Consider the following 21,054-nt stretch of genomic DNA (forward strand, 5'->3'; position numbering starts at 1 on the left):
GTGTCTACTCCGTCTCGTGTCTACTCCGTCCTCCGCCTACTTCGTCCTCAGTCTACTCCATCCTCCCCCTACTCCGTCCTCCGTCTACTCCGTCCTCTGTCTACTCGGTCCTATGAGTCGGAATCGAGTTGACAGCAGTGGTTTGTTTTTTGGCTACTTTCTTGTTAATAGAAAAAACAAACAAACTAGCATTTATGATAGTTGAATAATGAAGACCTATCATCAGAAGGGGGTGTCCCTGGAGAAGAATATTATGTTTGGGAAAATGCAGGGTCAGAGAAAATGAGGAAGACCCTCAACAAGATGAACTGGCACAGTGGCAGCAGCAATGGGCTCAAATGTCACAAGAATTGTGAGGATGGCGTAGAACCGGGCAGTGTTTCGTTCTGTTGTTCATAGGGTCACTATGAGTCAGTACCGACTTGATGGCACCTAACGACAACAACAACAATTATGAGGAATCCTTGGGTAGGGTAAATGGCGAAAGGACTCTGCTGTTAACTGAAAGGCTGGAGGTTCGAGTCTACCCAGAGGCACCTTAGAAGACAGGTCTGGTGATCTGCTTCTCCAGGGTCCCAGTCTTGAAAGCCCTACGGAGCCCAGTTCTGTTCTGACACAAGGGGTCTCATTGTCACCAACTGGTAGATCTTCTCAAACTTGGAGAAAAGTTGTATCTAGGAACTAGGGTTACTAAATAGAAGTACCACAAGTGCATTGTTGTTCAATGCTGTCAAGTCAATTCCAACCCATAGCGACCCTAAAATATAGACATTTTTCATCTCAGGGTTTAGGAGGTACGGCTCTGGGAAGGTCTTTGATGCTCTTCAGCCTCGGCTTCTTGGCTCCTTGGAGCTCTCATATGGTAGGCACCTGTCTCCCCCTAGCTCTCCTGGCTTGCTTGCTCCTCCCAAGGTTGGTGTAAGAAACATCCAAAGTGAATCCTGCCTAACACATATAACCGAGAAAATCTGTTCCCAAATGTAAGTATAACCATTATAGAGGTTCATTAGAATTCATGACATATTTTAGGGAACACAATTCAATCCATATCACATTGCCAAATTCACACTCCTGCAACGTCCCCCACTCCAATCTGAGCAGCCGTTCCCTCGGAAGACTGAAGACAAGAACATGCAAGTCCAAGAAGAAGAGAGGCGCATGTGCCCAGCTGTCTCTTTGTGACTTAAAAAAGTCCACACAGCTTCCATAGAAGTCCCCTCATCTTTTGTCCTACGTGTCTTTGCCTGCTATTTCCCTCAACTCCCTGCCTTCTCTTATACATTGAATTGTGCCCACCCCACCCCCAAAAAAATATATGTTGGAATCCTCACCTCGCTACCTGTGGAATGGCGTCCTGGTGGGGTGCCGTAGGATAAAGCACTGAACTGCAAAGGTGGTTTGAACAGCAACCTTCAAACTCACCCTATCCAGGGTGGCTAACAACAACACCTGTGGATGAAATGTGGTCGTCTTGGTTATGGTAACGAGGCCTTATCAGTTAGGGTGGGTGATTGCTGAGCTGGGAGGAGCAGGAGGGAAAACCAAAGCACAGGTGAGGACCACCAAGGAGCTGAAGAACCAAGGCTTCTAAAGTTCAGGCAGGGCCCTTCCCCCAGAGTCTGGCTGCACAGGACCCTTGATTAGAGTGAGTGTGTACCCTGAATTGGGACTTCTGACAACTGCACTCATAGTCTCTGTGACTCCGAACCAACTACATGGCAATGGGTCAGGGTTAGTTACAACTAGCCTCCTAAAGAGTGAGAAAATAAACTTCTGCTCATTACAACCACCCCCTTGTGGTATGTCTGTTATAGCAGTGCTGAGAGACAAAGAGGACTCCGGTGTGATGCTGTAGGATCAGCAATGGACTGTGAACCACAAGGTCAGCAGTTCAAACCCACCAACTGCCTCTTGGAAACCCTACACAGGGTCATTATGAGTCAGAACTGACTCAATGGCACTTAACAACAACAACACCACAACAATGAGACAAAGAAAGGAGTCCTGGTGGCCCTGTGGGTGAGGCATTGGGCTGTTGGGCCACAAGGTCAGTGGTTCAAACCCACCAGCAGCTCCACTCCATGGGAGAAAAATGACTCTGTTTGCGCCCATAAAGATTTACAGGCTCGGAAATCCTATATAGGGTCACTATGAGTCGAATTTGACTCTATGGCAGGGGATTGGATTGGGTTGGAGTTTAGGAGACAAGGAAGGAAGCCGGTAGCACAGTGGTTAAAAGCTTCCATAAAGGCTACAACCGAGAAAGCCCACGGGGGCAGCGCTAGTTTGTCACATGAGGTCGCTTTGAGCCATAATCAACTGGATGGCGCCCAACACAAAGATTTTAGAGTAAGAACACGCAACTCTGCTTATCAGACACCAAAGTTCAAACACAACGGCCGCTTCACCCCCGCCCTGAGCTCACCGGAGCCCAGCACTTTAGAAGCCCGTGTTTGCGAATTACTTCTCCCCATGCCTTATCTCCCCAGCAGCCTGCAGTTCCCACACCACTGCACCCAGGGTCCCGAGAGGGCCTGTTGGGTACACAGTGGGGCCTCCATCACTGTTTGTGAACTTAGCACCAACAGCCGTGCAACTTTGAGAAAAGATGCTCGGCTCAGCAGTTGCCTTAAAACGGGTCACATATTAACTCCGTGCATCTGGCCCAGGGCACACTCTGCAGGCCTTGGGGCTGGGGCGGGGGGGTGGGGGGGTGTTTGATCTGCCCATGTTCGTTCTTTGCTTATGAGCAGGACCCCCATCCCCACTGTGCCCTCTAGCACGCTCCTGGTGACTACCGTTTACTTAGGGAGGGGGAAGGCCAGCTTTCCAGATGTATCCTTAAGAGGTTTTTTCTGTTAATGGGGCAGTTAGGTTTTAAAAAATGGGAGAAAGAGCAAATCTGTTTGCTTTGAGTCCCATATGGTGAGTGATGTTTACTTAGGCCCATGGGTGCTTAGCTTGGGACCCCATGCTCTGGAGAGGGGAGAGCGGGCCTCTAGGAGGCACCCACCCTGACTTTCTTCTCTATTAGCCGGATGGTAGCCCTGGAGCTGTTTGTGGGGAGAACTGCATAGTCATGGCAGGATTTTGAAAGGCTGCTTCACAGAATGGGAGAAGAGGTGGGCTTCTATACCCAGGTACTTCCTCTCAGCATCCATGAGCTAAGCACCTGTCACAGGTCCCAGCTGATATGTTAGGTGCTCTGGAGGTTAGTCCAACTCATTGTAGCCACAAGGGACTGAGTACAACTGCCCCATAGGGTTTTCTAGGCTGTCCCCTTTATGGATGAGGCCTAGTGGTGCAGTAATTAAGCAGCTGGCTGCCAACCAACAGCTCAGTGGGTTTCAACCCACCAGCAGTTCTGCGGGAGAAAGATGTGACTGTTTGCATCCATAAAAACTTATAGTCTTGGCTACAATTCAGTCAACAAAGACAATGTTTGCAGTCTTCTTTGGGGAATAGTGACTGGGGTCTTAAAAGCTCATGTGCAACCCTCAAAGGTTTGAACACTGGTCTCTCTGGAGCAGAGAGTGAAGAAAATCAAGGACACATGGAAACAGCCCATGTGCCTAATGGATCACGTGACCATCAGTCTTCATGACCCTGAGACCAGAAGAACTAGATGGTGCCCGGCTATCACACTACCAGCTGCTCTGAAAGGGATCACGTTAGAAGGTCCTGGATAGAGAGGAGAAAAATGTGAAATAAAATTCAAAGTCATGAAGATTTACTCGTTAGATGGACACTGACAGAGAGAGCTGCTGTTTGAATTACCGATGTATGAGTAGAACATAAACCAAAAACCTGAACCCAGAGGAGAACTGCCCCTTAGGGTCTTGTGAGTTATAAATCTTTACACAAGAAGACTGTTACATCTCTCTCCTTTAGATGGGCAGCCACATGCTTAACCGCTACATCACCAGGGCTCCTGTGAAGAAGGTGGTGCTGGGAAATGAAGTAGATCTGGAAAGCAACCTATCCGGCGCCACCCTTGCTCCTTGTGAATGAGGGCACCTGGTCCTCCTGGGACTCAGCTCTCCTTCACCTACCAGTTTCCTAAAACCAGTGGAGGGGTGACAACCCCGAACCTCCCTGTCCCATGAGACGTTGACATCAATCACCCCCAGGGCCATCCTCATGCCAGGCTGAAGGTGATTAAACTGGAGGGCGTCTACTGCTGACAGACAAAGGCAGGTCAGCGATGGCCCTCGGAGCAGTAGGCAGAATGAACGCTCCCTTTCAACACACACCAGGGGTGAAGGAGTCGGCACAGCGGATGCTTCCAGCTACAGACAGACACCCAGGTGATTAAGGACAACTGGCCATGAGCCCCAAATACCTTCTGCACTGCAGACTGGCTCGGTCGGCATCCACTAGGACGTGTCGTGGCAGCCAGCCTTTTGCTAGATGACACTGAGGTCTATTATGGGAACAGGACTGAAAAGATAAGGAAAACTAGTGTCACCCAGAAAACCCAAATCGGCCGGGTCCAGGCTTCCTCCAGGAGACATGTCCCCTCCCCCCGTGGTCAGATGGCATGCCCTCCTCCCCCTCTCTATTTGGCAAATTAAATATAATTAGGAGAAAAACAGGGTGCTCAGGATTCATTGATTTCATCCGCCACTCAACTTCCACTTCTGAGCGTGTTGAAGTTCCTTGAATAACTCAGGGGAGATTGTTGAATTATAGTGTTTGCTTGTGATTCAGAAGCAGAAATTTTTCCAAATGTCTTCTGGATAAGATGACATGTGAGGGGCCATTATGCGTGAGTCATTGGGGTGTGGGCAGGTGCGCAGATGCACGCTCTCCCTTCCTGCATTCCCCTCCCAGGCTCGCTCCGTTACTTTAAAATTAAGTTCTGGGAGGTGACTAACTTTCCACAAGAGAAGAGGACCGCTGTATTTTCATGAAGCCAGGTGGCTGAGCTTCACTGGGCAGCTTCAGGCTTCCTCCACTGCTGGAACGCCCCGGTGGTCTACACCATGGGGGGCACCACGCTCTCCAGCCTCTACGCCAGGCAGTGAGCACGTTCGCCCCATCAGTGTCCTGGAAGAGACTGATAGTCCGTCTCCTCTCTCCATCTTAGCAAGAAACAAACACCATCACCAAGACCCCTTGCCGTGAGCTAGGCTGCCAGTATTCTGTAGATGCGCACACCTGCCTGCTCAAATGCATCTTCCTAGAACCCCAAGATGTGTGCCCCTGTTACTCTGGTTGGACACCATTCTGACTCACAACAACCTCCTGTGACACCGACAAGGCAGAACTACCCCCTAGGGTTTCCTAGTGAGTTCAAACTGTAAGCTCTTCAGTTAGCAGCATACACCTTAACCACTACACCATCTGGGCCCCTCGCACCTACTGATAAGCCCTTGTTTGGGTCATGCATGGAGACAAGCTCTGGGTCAGCATCTAAATCTACAATCAAACACATACACTTCTCCTAGTCCGTGTTTCTCCAAGAAATCCGCTCCTTTGCCCAATAAATAGTGAAGAGGACTGTAAAGGGGCTCAAGGGACCTCAGAGAATTAGGAACTGTGGGGTCGCCCTCCAGGACTGAGTGGGCGAGAGCAGTCCTCACCCCCCTTTTTAGCCCTGCGTGTGAGTTTCACTATCTCCTTTAGCGCTACCATTTTACAAACACAGGGGCAGAGGAAGTGACATGCGCCCTTGTCAGAATCCTGTGACCCAGCAGGAAGCTAAAATGTCACCGAGGGCTGCTGCTGCATACAGCCCCACAAAATAAAGTAGGTGCTTGATTTTCTTTTACTTTTTGTTGTGAATTAAGAGCAAATCCGTTTTCCACTCAACAACTCATACACATTTTGCTTCATATCATTGACTGCAGCCCCCACAGGAAAACCAAACGCATCCCACCTCCTCCTTTGTTTCCTGTTTCCACGATTCCGTCTTTCCGAACTCTTCGGAACTTTGTCCTGGAGGAAGCTGCCATCTGGCCTCAAATAAGTAACTAATCTAAGGAGGACATCCCTCACTAGAGTTATTTTTCCTTTTAGACTCATCTATTGTTTGCCTGTAGGTATGGCGTTGTAGTATAAGCACTAGACCGCAAGGTCAGTTTGAACCATGAGGTTGGTGGTTCAAACTCACCAGCTGCTCCTTGGAAACCCTATGCACGGTTGCTGTGAGTTGGAACTGACAAAGTGGCACTTCACAACAACAACATTGCTTGCCTGAAGCTTGAACCTCAGAGCCAAATGCATCTCCAAATAATAGAGATTCAGTCTCACAGTTTTAGAGTCTACAAGCCCAAATCAAGGCCTTGGACTTTTCCTTCCTTGTTGGTAGCCCTGAGTGTCCGTTGGTTCCTTGGCTGGTAGAGGGTCCTCACCTGGGATCTGTCTTCCCCAGTCAGTTTCAGGGGTAAATCTGCTCTTTTTGTAAATCATTTCCCATCAGGTTCAAGACTCCATCAACATAACAAAGAAACCCTTTTCCAAAACAGGATTCCTCCACATAGTTTGGGAGGGACACATTCCAGTTCCTAACAGCTCCTAAACTGAAGGATGCATCTCAGTGTCCAGTAAGAGGCCCACCTGAAGGCCTCCAGGTACACGGCCATCTCAGGAGCTTACCTCACTTCACCTTCCAGGTGTCCAGTCTGACCCTGTTCCTCCTGCTGCCCAAGGGATCCTCCAAGATAAGGCATCAGCTGTGGTCTACGCCCTCCGGAGAGCCAGCAGCCCCCTGTCTCAGGCGTCACTTCCCACTTCCTCCAGGGCACAGACATTTGCTGAGGTGGGTGGGAGGCCAGGCTTGAGAGGCATATGGGGAGGTGGGAAGACTGCTCGGTGGAGGTGCAGCCAACCTTGCAGAGGAGAGAGGGCCGGGACCATCTCAGACATGGAAGGTCCTGAGTTTCAGCATCACAGGGGGCCTGCAGGGGCCACCAGCAGGCTCCTTGCTGATGCTGTGAGGCTGCAGTCCACTGTGTGTCCTGCAAACTCAGGAGCGAAGTTTCCATGGCCACCAGGTCACAGGGGTTGTGTGGTCCAGCCCCTGCCAACTCCTCCGCCAGCTTCTTCCAGTTCCTCACTTCCTTCTGTTGAAGGTCCTCCTCTAGCACACTGGGTCCTGCCACACACTGACCCCAAAGCCAAGTCCACTGCTGTCCAGTCGATTCCAGGAGGTAGACGCAGCAGTAGACCCACCCCTGGAGTCCTGGTGTGGCGCTGTGGGTTAATGAGCTGGACCGCAAAGTCAGTTTGAACCTCAAGGAAAGTGGTTTAAGCTCACCAGCTGCTCGCTCCTCAGAAACCCTATACAGGGTTGCTATGGGTTGGAACCGACTTGATGGTACTTCACAACAAAAATCCATCCCTGGGAGAGGGAGGCCTGCTCTAGCAGGCTGTGCATAAGTTCGCGTCCTCTTACCTACTGTGGTGTGACCTACCATTGAGCCAGCCTCAGACGCTTGGTGACCCCACACAAGAAACAATACACTGCCTGGGCCTGGCCCATCCCAGGATTCGTTACGGATCGGACCATTGGCTGATTTTGTAAGTAGCTCACCAGTTCTTTCTTCCTAGTCTTTCTTAGTCTGGAAGCTGCTTAGAAACCTGTTCAATATTCTAGCAGCATGCAAGCCTCCACTGACTTGACCAGTAGTTGAATTTGTGTCTCCCACTTAAATGGGGGAAATTCTACAACAGAGTCATCCCGGCCCCCTCCTCTTCCTTAGAGCTCTAATCACTTTATCTAGTGGGGCTTTCATGGGGGTCATGGCACCCAACACCCATGCCCAGTTGCAGGGCACATGGCCAGTTCTGAGACCTCATTTTGTGGCTATTGGCTTGGTTTGGGTTCTGGACTGACCCTTCATAGAACATGTATAGGAAGTGCTGCTGAAAGGGCACACAGTTTTTGGAAGCTCAGAGAGGCCCCCAGGCCCGCAGTTTTAGGAAGCCACTGAGAGCCGGAAAGTTCTAGTACTACAGGTGTGCGTTCCACCTGGCCTCACTACGTTTAACCTGTCAGATGGAGAAGCAGAGGACGAGAGCACCTTGTTTGGTCTCACTTTCTTCTTCTTCTTGGCTCCATATTTTCAAATATTCAAGGGTAAGTTAAAAAGCATTGTTACTACGGTTCTAGTTCATACGTATCGAGACGCGTTTCAGACCCATGGATGGCTGCAAACAAGTCCTCTCAGTCATGCATCTGTCTCAGCCTCAATAAGGTGCCTTCAGAAAATGGTCCAAACAAAACAGTGATTCTGAGGGATTCTGCTAGGCCAGATCAATTCAAGGCAGAGAGGTCAGCTCAGATCATGCTGACTTTTGGTGGTGGTGGTAAGTACCGTGGAGCCAGTTTTGACTCATAGTGACCCTGCACGGGGTTTCCGAGGCTATAAATCTTTACGGGAGCAGAAAGCCTCATCTTTCTCCCATGGAACTGCTGGTAGTTTTGAACTGCTGACCTTGAGGTTGGCAGCCCAATTTGTAACCGCTACATTACCAGAGCTCCTTATGGTGACTTTGGAGGGACTCTAAAGGGGGTTATCTTGATAGCTTTTCTCAAAGGACACAGGATGAGTCTAAGAGTTATCATGAGGAAAAGAGGCCAGGAAACTTGTGCTAAAGAATGTGTTTCCATCACAGCAATGCATTTGCTTATTTGTTGAGGCTAGAGAGGTCTATCCTATGAGAATTTCACTAGGAAATCTTACTAGCTCTGTTCTCTAGCCCTGGGGTGGTCCCTTTAGATTTCTTATTGCTCCCCAAACTCAAAGAACATTTCAATGGAACACGATTTGAGTCCCTGGAGGTTGTACAGACTGCCTTTTTCATGGTATCAAAGAGCACAGAATTCTTCGGGGAAGGGTTCGAGAGAAGGCAACACTGTCTTCAGAAATGTATAGGTCTAGATGTACTTTGTTTAATAAAGGTCTTATAGGATCAGTAGTGAAATGCAACCACAAGGTTGGGAGTTCAAACCGGCTGCTCCTTGGAAACCCTACACAGCATCTCTATGAGACGGAACCGAGACGATGGCACTTCACAACAACAACACTGATTTTGTAGCAACGCTTTTCCTCACATGTCCTCCCTCCCCTGCTCTATTTCCTGCCCCTGAGTTGTTTCCATTTCAGGGGAACCCCGTGAACCACACCTACCAGTGGGTCCTTCTTCATCACCAGCCCTAAAATGCCACCCACCCTCTGTTTCTACCTGCATTCCACAGGGTACCCAGGAGCCTTTGCGAGTCCACCTCATGGAACTTCTAAATCCCAAAGAACTAAACCTATCCTGCCTTCTAGAGCTCCTACAGGGCAGAATAGAGCCGTTTATAGGGTTTCCGGGGCTGTAAACCCTTACGGAAGCCGACCGCCTCATCTTTCTCCCAAGGCAACTAGTGGGTGCTAACTGAGGACCTTTCCATTAGCAGCCAAGCACGTAGCTGCCACATGGCCAGGTAGCCTTTCCAGCCCTCAGTCTCACCTTGCCAGCTCTTTATGACCAGCAGAGTTCCCTGAACTTGGAAAAGAGATGCGGAGGGCTGTGACCACTTTCGTCTACAGAACTCTCACTCAGCAGAGCAGGGCCTTGGACAGCCTCCCCTTGCCTCTGAGAAAGGAGCGAAGTCTAGAGTCAACAAGGACAAAGCAGCTTCCGGGAATGGGCCATGGTTTTCTTTCTTCTTTCTTGTGGTGAGTATGAACGTAAGAGGTCATTTGTCAATTCTATAGTCGACACATACAGCTCCAGCTCAGTGGCATTCATTAGTTATCATGTGGTTCTGCCAGAACTTTTCCATCACCCTGAATGGAAGTTCAGTGTCCCCAAAGACTGCGCCTTCCTTTCTCCCTTCTTCCCACCCGCTCTTCGTCACCACAAATATAGTTCAGTCTCGATATGCTTGCCTATTCTAGATACTTCATATAAGGGGGGTCCTACGCTGCTTGTCCTGGTATGGCGTCGTAAGATAAGCACTTGACCTCGGGATTGGTTTGAACCACAAGGTCGATGGTTTAAACTCACCAGTTGCTCCTCGGAAACCCTATCCGGGGTCACTATGGGTCGGAACTGACTCAGCGGCACTAAATACAATAACAACACTGTTTGTCCTTCAGTGACTGACTGACTTCACTGAGCATGACATTTTCAAGGTTCATGCGTGCTGTGGCAGGTAGCCTGACTTCATTATGCTTTTTGGCTGAGTCATATTCCACTGGAGTCCTGGTGTGGCACTGTAGGATAGACACTGGACTGTTAACCACAAGGTTGGTGGTTCAAACCCACCAGCCGCTCCTTGGAAACCTTCTGCAGGGTTGCTATGAGACTTGGTAGCACTTAACAACCACCACAAGGTTCCATTGCAGGATAGACCACATTGTGTTCATGCACCATCTGGTACTGGGCTCTTGGCATCAATGTTTCTATCAATGTCACTAATGCTGTCGTGTTTATGGCCCTCCTTTTAATTCTTATGGGCATATGCCTAGGGACAGAATCGCTGAGCCATGAGCTAGTCATGGTGAGCTTTGGGGGGAACTACCAAACAGTTGGCCACAAGTGGGTATACTCTTTTATAGTCCCACCATCAAGGAATGTGGATTTCAGTTTCTCTACATCCTCGCCAACACTGGTTATTTTCTGCTTTTTAAATCACAGCCATCCTAGTGGGTGAGAAGTGATTTGTAGGAGCTCTGGTAGCGTAGTGGTTACGAATCGGGCTGCGAACCTTAAGGTCAGCGTTTCGAAACTACCAGCTGCTCCGCGGGAGAAAGATGAGGCTTTCTACTCCCGTAAAGATTTACACCCTCGCCTCAGAAACCCTGTACAGGGTTGCTATGGGTCGGAACCGACTCGACGGCACTTAACAACAACAATGGCTAATGCATTGCATCTCAATGTAAAGAAAACAAAAATCCTCACCACTGGACCAATAAACAACGTTCTTATCAATGGAGAAAAGATTGAAGTTGTCAAGGACTTCATTCTTCTTGCATCAACTATCAACACTCATGGAAGCAGCAGTCAAGAGATCAAATGACGTATTGCATTAGGCACATCTGCTGCACAAGACCTTTTTACAGTGTTGAAGAGCAAAGATGTCAGCTTGAGGACTAAGGTGTGCCTGACCCAAGCCATGGTGTTTTCAATAACCTCATATGCATGAGAAAGCTGGACAGTGAATAAGGAAGACCGTAGAAGAATTGATGCTTTTGAGTTATGGTGTTGGAGGAGAATATTGACAGTACCATGGGCTGCCAAAAGAACCAACAGATCTGTGTTGGAAGAAATGCAGCCAGAGTGCTCCTTGGAGGCCAGGATGGCCAAACTTCATCTCATACTTTGGACATATTGTCAGGAGGGACCAGTTTGGAGAAAGATATCATGGTATATCATTGGTAGGGTGGAGGGTCGGAGAAAAATAGGAAAACACCCAGTGAGATGGATTGGCAAAGTGGCAGTATTGATGGACTCAAGCGTGGCAACAATAGTGAGGTTGGCTCAGGATGGGGTAGTGTTTCATTCTGCTGTGCATAGGTTGCTATGAGTCGGTACTGACTTGATGGCACCTAACAATAACAACAACAATGGCTAATGGAGTCCTGGTGTGGCGCTGTGGATAAATGCACTGGAATGCAAAGCCATTTGAACTGCAAGGTTGGCAGTTCAAGCTCACCAGCCGCTCCTTGGAAACCCTATACAGGGTCGCTATGGGTCAGAACCAACTCGACAGCACTTAACGACAACAAATGACTAATGAGTTCTGATGTGACGCTGTAGCATAGCACTGGACAGCAGTTCAAACCCACCAGCCATTCCTTAGAAACCCTGTACAGGGTCATTACGAGTCAGAACCCACTCGAGGGCACTAAACAACAATGACCAATGAGGAGTCCTGGTATAGCACTGTAGGATAAGCACTGGATTGCTAGCTACAAGGTTGGTGGTTCAAACCCACCAGCCGCTCCTCAGAAACCCTCTACAGGGTTGCTATGCATCAGAACTGACTCAATAGCACCTAACAATGCCAACAGTGGCTAATGATGCTGAGCATCTTTTCATGTACTTGTTGGCCGTTGGAGTATCTTCCCTGGTGAAATGTTTATTCAAGTTCAGAATGGACCATCTTTTGTGACAGTTTCTTTGCTGGTTCTGCTCTGTTGTCTCTGGAAGGGGAAGCAAGACTGGGGCCCAAGGGACAAAGAGGCTTCCTGGACACATACCCCACTTCTTAGGTCCAAGAAGGACAAAGAAGTTTCCCAGATGTTGCTCATCTGAGAATAAGACCATGTATCTGTCCAGCCTGTTTTATACCTGCTACATGCTCTTCAGAGCACTCTAGGTCTGCCAATGGGACATGGGTGGGAAATGTCCCACTCAGCATCAGGGACCAGAGCCCCAGGTTTCACAGTCCCGTCTGTGAGGAGGGGAGTCCTTCCTTGCCAATGCTGCTATCTCCCCCAAGTTGTAAGATGCATGGTTGCTCTTAGCCGCCACTGTGACCTTGATATCTGTCTCAGTCTTGGAGGGGCCTTTCCTGATGGTTCCTGTCTCCCTAAGTTGTAGGATGTGTGGCTGGACTTGGCCATTGTGACCTTGCCTATGGGTACCCAGAGGGCCCCCACAATGTTGTGAACACCATGACCGTTCTTTAGATTTTTCATTCTTTTGTTGTCGTTAAGTGTCGTCAAATTCCTTCCAACTCATAGTGAGCTTGAATAGGGTGTCTGAGAAGCGGCTGCTGAATCTAAACTACAGACCTTGTGGTTCCAACCAACCTTGCAGCCCAGTACTTTATGCCACAGCACCACAGCAGGACTCCTTTACTTCTTTGTTGTTGCTGTTGTTAAGTGCCATCGAGTTGCTTCCAACCCACAGCAATCCTGTATAGGGTTTTCAAGGAATAGCTGGTGAGCTTGAACTGCTAACCTTGCAGTTCAAACCAACTTTGCAGTCCAGTGTATTAACCCAATAACAGGGATGATCTGGCCTGGGTTTCTTCTTCAACTTGAACAGCCTGGCCCGCTTTGCTTACAGAGGTAAAGAGGATTGATGTTGAGTCTGGCCCCCGACGATTAGCCCCTTCCAGCCCAGTTCCCCAAACCCAGGCACTTGTCCTGTACATGACTTCTCTCTCTCACAGGTTAGATGAGAGCTCTGATTCACAACCTACTGTCCAAGAAGATCACAGACAAGTCAAGAGAGAACCCCAGCCCACACTTTGCTTCAGGGACAGTTCTTCAGGAACAAAGTCTGAAACTGACCAAGTTTCAGTGTTGACAAAGTATTCTCTCAGCCAGTTTCACACTGGTGTTGACAGTACTGACAAAGCCAGCCACTCTCCCTGTTCAGAACTCTCACAACCAGTTTCTCAGGCCCCAGGGAGCTCCCCTCAATAGAGAAGACAAGAAGGCAGCTATTTAGATTTCTGAGCCATGGGTGGATGGCGAGGTGCGTCCAGTAGAGCCAAGGGCCATGTTAAGGGCAGGCACACTTAGCAGGTTTGAGTCGGGAGCCATCTGAGGCCCCTCCGTCAAAGGCCAGGAGACTTCCCTAGAACCAAAATGCCTGGGCTTTTTCTTCCAAAGTCAAGGGGGCCATTTTCTGGCCTGCTGACCACTCACGAGATGTTGAGGGCAGGGAGAAAGCAAAGTTGTGAAACCAAGTCCGACTTCTGCTTTCGGTTCCTGGTTTTGAGTACAGGGTTACTTTAGCAAGGAGCTTCTCAAGCAGTTTTAGGACTCATGATTCATGTGCACATGGACTTTTCCTTTTGGGACACTTTCTAGAAGGATCCAGCTTCCTTCTCTAGGAAGTGTAACAATCTGTCCAGAAAAGAGGTGAGGGTTCCGGGATCCGGCCTCAGAAAGTCAGGCCAGGCAGAACTGGGAGGTGGGGTGGAGTGGAGGGAGGCGCAGTGACCTCCTCCCTTGATTTGGGGGACCCACTACCTATTCCTGGGGCAGTCTGGGCCCTCATGTATTGCAGGGCAGGTGGGATTCCCAAGAATCCAGGTCTGGACAGGGTGACCTTCAGATCCTACACACAGTCTCAACACCACCAATGTGTCCCCACATACACACACAGGGTACCAGGAAGCTAAGGCAGTGTGACAATAGGCCCTCCGTCATCAAGCTCCGGTGTGACTAGCAGTGATGGTCACCTAGGCAGTCACCTAACCAAGGCCTGGGTGCACGAGCTGAGTGCAGGCACTCGGGCTGCGGGGCGGGGCCGGGGTCACCAGGGCCAGTTCGGAGGGGACCGCCCCGCCCCGGGGGAGTGTCCCGGCGCGGCTGCAGCCTTAAGGGCCCTTGGCTGGGCCAGGACGCAGCGGACCCGGCGCAGGACAGGAGCGCACTCCTAGCGGGACCCCGAACTCTGCAGACGTGGAACGGAGCATGGCGTCGTGCGGGGCGCGGCCGCGGGCTTTGCTGCTGCTGCTGCTGCTAGCGGGCGCGGCGCGGGCCGGCCTCTACTTCCGCCCGGGCCGCAGCTGCTACCGCCCCCGGAGCGGGGACCAGCTGGCGCCGGGCCGCAGGTCTGGGGGCCAAGCGCCAGGCGGGGATCCAGACTGGGCCTTCCATGACCTTGGGGTCAGACCACCCCGGCGCTTGGAGGTCATCCTGGCGTTTGCTGGGCTGAACAGGACCCCCCGCCAGGGCCCAGGCCTCTGGGGACCCCTGAGACTTGCCCCAGCCCCCTCATTTTAGAGAGCTTACTCTCAGCCCCCTCATTTTGGAAGGCTTGCCCCTCACTCCTTCATTTTGGAGCTCTTGCCCCAGCCCCCTTAGTTGGTTTTTCTTTTTTGTTTTTTTTTGCCCTCAGCCCCCTCAGTGGGCTTGTTAGTGTTCTGGGCCCCAGATGGGTGATGGAGACCCTCACTTGGCACATTTTGGGGAATGGAGGTGCTCCAGGGAGGGCCCCTGTGCCTATGGTCCCCCCAAGGGCCCCAGCACTGATTTTGTGTTTGGCCTCTTCCCAGAACCTACCCCAGGCCTCATGAGTACCTGTCCATGAAGGACCTGCCCAAGAGCTGGGACTGGCGCAACGTGAAAGGCGTCAACTATGCCAGCATCACTCGGAATCAGCACATCCCTCAGTACTGTGGGTCCTGCTGGGCACACGGCAGCACCAGTGCTCTGGCAGGTAAGAGACCAAGGACTGCGGGTGGGGTGTGGCTGGACCAGGAGTGCCTGGGTTCTGGCCTAGGGAGCAGGCCTCACCCACCCCCGTTTCCTAGAGACATAGGGACCACAGGGGCACAGCTGGGTGGCAGGCCCAGGAGAAAGCTCAGAGAGCAATGGCTTCTAGGTGCTGTCTCCTCATAGCAGGGATCCCAGCGACTTTGGGCAGAAGCAGAAGTGTACCCTGTTACCCACCCCCCTGCTGCATGTGGGCACACAGAAGTGAAACTAACCAGTTAATGTTTGAGAGGGTGGAGTGAGGGCCGACTGGCAGCCTGGCTTCACTGTGGCTTCCTAAACTGAACTTTAGCCCTGATGATGTCGCAGTGAAGCTGCCAACAAAAACATCTGGTTCAACCCCACCAGCAGCTATACGTGGGGAAGACATAGCATTCTTCTCCTCAATCTCTGGGACAGTCCCAGATCTGGAATCGACTTGAAGGCAGTGGGCTTGATTTCGGATTTAATCTGAACCTTAGTCTCTCACTACAGCGGTCTGGGGGCTCACCTCACCTCGAGTGGACCTGGGGGAAGTGGAGGCCCACTCCCGAAGGGACAGGCTGCATTGGTCTCAGGAGAGGTGCTGCCATCCCTGCTGGGCAGGTGGCAGAGCCACGTGATCGGTCACCACACTTTCAGGAACTCTCCCCATCTAGGGACCTCCCCAGGCCTCGTGTCAGCGGGTATGGTAACAAGTGAGGCCACCGCCCCTTGCCCAGCTTCAGTGACAAGGCCTTGTATATGTGTCTGTCCTCTGCCCTGGTATCCCTATTTCACAGATGAGGAAACTGAGGGGTTTGGGGTGGGAATTGGCAAGGTTGGCCATGCTGAGAAATCAGCTGAACTAGAGCCCCTGTTGGCCAGGATCTTGTGGGCTGTCTTTAAGGCCAGGGGTCTCTATTCTGGGGAGAGGTCAACCAGACAGGCTGTCTCTGGACCCTGAGAGGCCAGCTGTAAGCTTGGCATCTGGTGGAGACTGGCTGTCTGACTCGGTCTCCTCTTGGGGACCTAGGAGGAATTCTCTGGATGGAGTGTACTTCTGAACCTTCATAGGACCGGGGTGTGGCATGGGCCCCATTGTAAGGTGTGGGAGCCCCAGGAGAGGCTAGGTTGTTAACTGAGGTGAGGAGTCAACCTGCTTGGAGTGGGTGTCAGGGCCTGGGGCCCCAGGAGTCCGGGCCAGGCCCTAGGAGGAACTGAAAGGGCCCTTGTGGGGGAGGCAGAGGGTGGGGCAAGAAGGAGGAGAGCAAGCAAGTGGAGTCGCCTGAGGCCCCACCCTGAGGGATCTCAGGGAGGGGCCTGACACATCTGCTGTGTGTGAAAGATTGTGTGTGTGGTGGCAGGGGGGGGCCCACAGTGGACCTCAGAGGCTCCACCCACAGAGTCTGGTGGCTCGTAGCAAACAGCTTTGTTTTCCTGAGGCCTCTAGTATCTCCCCTGCAGCAGGGGCCCTGAGAAAATAGAAGCCACCAGATACAAGTCCATGGATGCCTAGAGTCATTGGGGTCAGCGGTTCATGTCCCTCAAGAGACCTTTCAAGCAGGAGATCCACCCTCTTACCTAGGGCCTTGGCAGGCTGACTCCTCCTACCTGGAGCAAGTGGAGAGCCCCATGCCTGGGCTTCCCGTCCAATCATTCTGCTTCCAGTTCTCCGTCCTGAACCTACTACAGCGCCCCGCACACCGCCGCCCACTGAATTGTCTGTGTGGTAGCTGGTCCTCATGGTTTCTAGGAACCCTTTCCTTACTGCCCACGCCATGATTCCCTGGACCACCTCCCTCCTGCCCAGCCTTTGAGCATTGAGGTCCCTGGACTTAATCCTCCGTCTCTCCAGACTGTACCTGACCTCAGCCAGCACCTTTCTGAATAACTTCTCCTTCCCAACTTACCTTTGAGGACCTACCCCATCCTCTCCGTCTCAGGGGAATTAAATATCACCCTTCCTGTTCGAGGGGGGATAGCAGACCACCATTGTACTTCATACACACATTCAGAATTACATCTTCTTTCCCGGCGGGCGCTTTGACGCCCTGGGCTTAGCCATCCTTGTCCACCTGTTAGCTTCCAATGGAGCTGTCTCCCTCCTGTCTGTCTGCTAGCTACAGCAAGCAAGGCAGCTCTTCTGCTGGTTTCACTTATACAGGACCAAACCCATACTTGACCTCCAAGAGCCTAGGGTCTCACTCCTTACAGTTTATTGTAACCGCCTCCCGCTAGCCCCCTGCTCTTTCTTTTTTTTCCCCCCCTGCTCTTTCAAAGGGGTGATGCGTCGTTCTTCTTATGCCAGATCCTCTGTCTAGAACCTGCCCCTCGTCACCTCTCGGCTGCCTCCCTACCTCCTGTGGATCTCACCTCCATGTTGTTAAGTCAGTTCTGACTCACAGTGATTCTGTATAGGGTTTCTGAGGAGCAGCTGGTAAGTTTGAACTGTCAACTTTGCAGTTCAAAGTGACCTTGAGGTCAAGTGCTTATCCTAGGGTGTCACACCAGGAAACCACCTTATTTTTTTTCATAGCCTTATACACATGAGGGGTCCTGGTGTGGCGTCTGACTGCAAAGTCGTTTGAACTGCAAAGTTGGTGGTTCAAGCTCACCAGCTGCTCCTCAGAAACCCTATATGGGGTCGCTATGGGTCAGAACCGACTCGACGGCACTTTACAACAATAAGATCAATGTGGGAGTCCTGGTGTGGTGCTATAGAATAAGCACTGGACTGCTAAATTGCAAGGTCGGCAGTTCAAACCCACCTACCACTCCTTGTAAACCCTATATTGGGAGTCCTGGTGGGGCACTGTGGGTTAATGTGCTGGACTGCAAAGTTTGTTTGAACCACAAGGTCAGTAGTTCAAACTCAGCAGCTGCTACTTGGAAACCCTATACAGGGTTGCTGTGGGTTGAAATGGACTCAATGGCACTTCACAACAACAACAACAATATACATGAGGGTACTTCCAAAATGACTGGGAAAATTCCATTCTCTTTTTCAAAGTCCCCCACATTAATTTTTAACCTTGTCTTTCCCACTGTGCTAATCTCTTTGACCTGAGTAACCAAGTACTACAGAATTGGTGGCTTAAAGCACCAAAAACCCATGCTTTCCCAGTTCTGAAGACCAGAAGTCCAAAATCAACATGCCATTGGGTCTGTGCGCCCTCTTAGGAGAAGATTCTTCTCGAGTCTTGAAGCTTTTGGTGAACCCAGGTGTTTTTTGGCTTGTGGCCGCATCGCTTCAGCCTTTCCTTTGTCTCCACACGGCCATCTCCTTGTCTGTGTCCTCTCCTTCTTACAAGGACACCAGTCATTGCATTTAGGACCCAGTGGAATTTAAGGATGACCTCATCTCAGGATCCTTAATTACACCCCTGCAAAGACATTCCTTCCAGATAAGGTCACACTGAGGCACCAGGTGGACGTGAATTTGGGGAGGACACTGGTCCACTGCCCCCACTATCAGGGAACCTCAGAGGGTGGAGGTTGTGTTCCGCAGGAAGAACGTGCAGGGAGGGGTCCAGGGAGTGAAAGCGGATGGGCCTGAGGGCCTGGAGCTTTGCTGGTGACGGTGGATTCCAGAAGGCACAGGGCTGGGGAGTGGGAGCTGCTCAGAGACTCCAGGGGCGTAAGGCAGGGTGAATTGTGGGAAGCAGAGACGGGTCCATGGAGGGGCTGCTGGTGGGCCGAGTACAGGCTGCAATGTGCAGAGGCAGTGAGCCTGAGGCAGTGGGGAAATCTTTGTCTTGGGAGAGCGGGACCCAGATGATTAGGGAACTGAGGTGGGAAGGTCAGGAGGGGTTGGAGAGGGAAGCAGGCTGGTCGTGATGTGGGGTCCGGGCTGCTCTGCAGGGCTGTGTGAGCTGGGCGTGCGTGTCTTCCGGTCAGCCTGCCTTGTCTCATGGACATGTCTGGTCCCCAAGATGAGCTACCTGCACTGCCATTTCCACATGGTGACCAGGAGGCAGGGACGGTGTCATCATGCCTGAGTGATCCTGCCTTTAGTGGACGGGGTGGGGTGCAGGACCTCAATGTGGAGGCCAGGCCGGCATGTCTGCATGTCCTGACCAATCCTGCGTCTCTGCAGACCGAATCAACATCAAGAGGAAGGGTGCATGGCCGTCCATCCTGCTGTCTGTACAGAACGTCATCGACTGTGGCAATGCTGGCTCCTGCGAGGGCGGTAATGACCTGCTGGTATGGGCCTATGCCCACAAGCAAGGCATTCCTGATGAGACCTGCAACAACTACCAGGCCAAGGACCAGGGTAGGCCCCTCCGCCCGACTGGGACCTACCTCAGGGCCATCCTCACCTCTCTGTCCCTTGGGTGTGGCGTTTGGGTGGTGTGGCACGGCTGGGCAGAACCAGAAGTCTGGAGTTGGGGGCACTCCTGGTCTGAGCCTCAGGAATACAGGAGTGGGGGGCACGGGAGAAACAGCCCCTGAGGAATGAAACACTGGCTTATTTAGGTCCTAGGCCATCAGCTCTTCTGCCACCAAAGTGGAGAGCTGGGAGCCATGGGGGCGGTGGAGAGATGAGGGAAGGGCATGGGGGCTGCCCCTCCCCCAGCTGCCCCATCTAGAGGAGGGTTTGCTCCCTGCCCCCTGAGGGAGCCCCCCTCACTGCCGTCCACCCCACCCAGGATGATAGAGCACGCGGGACTCAATCTGTCCATTCCGGCCGTGTGGCCACCCACCCACATGATTGCCCATGTGAGGGTCATCCTCAAGGAGGGGACAGGTGTGTGTCAGCAACAAGCAGCTGCTGACAGAACAGGAGAGGCGGGTGAGGCCTGAGCAGGGCAGAGAGGACCGAAGCGGGTAGTGGTCTCCCAGCCTGAGCCTTCTGTTGTCTGGATTCTGCTGCTTGCTCAAAGCAGAATCCCAAAAGAGGCGAGTTACTTTTTCAAATAGATTACCCCATTTACTCATTGGTCAGTGATAGAAGCATCTTGTTACATGCTATCAATTAGATTCCTCTTAATTCTAGCTCCCAAGTGTTGGGAAGGAACCTTTAAAAGATGAGAACAAGGCTGGGGTTTGAAAGCTTCTTCTGAGGTGCCGTCGAGTGGGCTCAACTCGCAGTAGCATAGCAGCAGGAGACCCGGCCTGCTTGTCCTCACATTGAGCCATTGTTGGTGACCAGCCACTGCGTCGTTTCATCTCAGAGTGACCGTCTACTTTATCAACATGATGGCCTCCAGGGACTGGTCCCTCCTGATAGCATGTCCGCAGTACACTTCCGAAGAGTGCTCTGGCTGGACTTCTAACAGGACACATGCATCCATTCTTCTGAGAGTCTTTGCTGTTGTTAAGTGCTGGCCAGTCAGTTCTGACCCATAGGAGTGGCTGGTGAGCTTGAACCACCGACCTTGCAGTCCGTCCATTAACCTGCAGCGCCACACCACTGTCTTCATAGAGAGAGGCGTTTTCCTAACTCCTTTGCTGCAGACAGAACATAGTTAGAGAGCACCTGGTGCCACCATAGCTTCCGTTTCCGCTCATGAATGGGAGGCTGAGGGCCGGGAAGTGGCATTGGAGATGTCTGGACCCCAGCTGACCTACTTTGCTCCCCCCTCCTCCTCCACAGAGTGTGACAAGTTTAACCAGTGTGGTACCTGCACGGAATTCAAAGTCTGCCACATCATCCAGAACTATACGCTTTGGAGAGTGGGTGACTATGGTTCTGTCTCCGGGCGGGAGAAGATGATGGCAGAAATCTACGCCAATGGCCCCATCAGGTAGGTACCTGAGGCTCCACTGGGTGTGTGTGTAGTGGGGGACCTTGCTCTGCTGCGGGCCCAGCTGCCATGCAATTGATGTCTTGGTGTTCCAGTTTCTCTGAGGTAAAGCTGAACTAACGCCGATTCTGCCCCTCACAGGGTTATTAGGAGTTGAAAAAAAA

At 51.6% G+C, this 21,054-nt stretch overlaps 1 protein-coding gene across 1 annotated transcript in view; it reads left to right on the top strand.

Annotated features, from left to right (window-relative positions):
* The first annotated feature begins 14,375 nt into the window (after positions 1 to 14,375).
* CTSZ (cathepsin Z) overlaps positions 14,376 to 21,054 on the top strand; it is a 10,185-nt gene continuing 3,506 nt past the window's right edge. Inside the window, exons 1-4 of the mRNA XM_006839143.1 lie at positions 14,376 to 14,515; positions 14,960 to 15,123; positions 19,237 to 19,416; positions 20,740 to 20,890. Of these exons, the coding sequence (XP_006839206.1) occupies positions 14,376 to 14,515; positions 14,960 to 15,123; positions 19,237 to 19,416; positions 20,740 to 20,890 (635 nt within the window). The remainder of the gene's footprint in view (positions 14,516 to 14,959; positions 15,124 to 19,236; positions 19,417 to 20,739; positions 20,891 to 21,054) is intronic.

The sequence above is a fragment of the Chrysochloris asiatica genome, unplaced genomic scaffold (assembly GCF_000296735.1).
Source record: "Chrysochloris asiatica unplaced genomic scaffold, ChrAsi1.0 scaffold00023, whole genome shotgun sequence".
In the NCBI taxonomy this organism is placed as follows: domain Eukaryota; kingdom Metazoa; phylum Chordata; class Mammalia; order Afrosoricida; family Chrysochloridae; genus Chrysochloris; species Chrysochloris asiatica.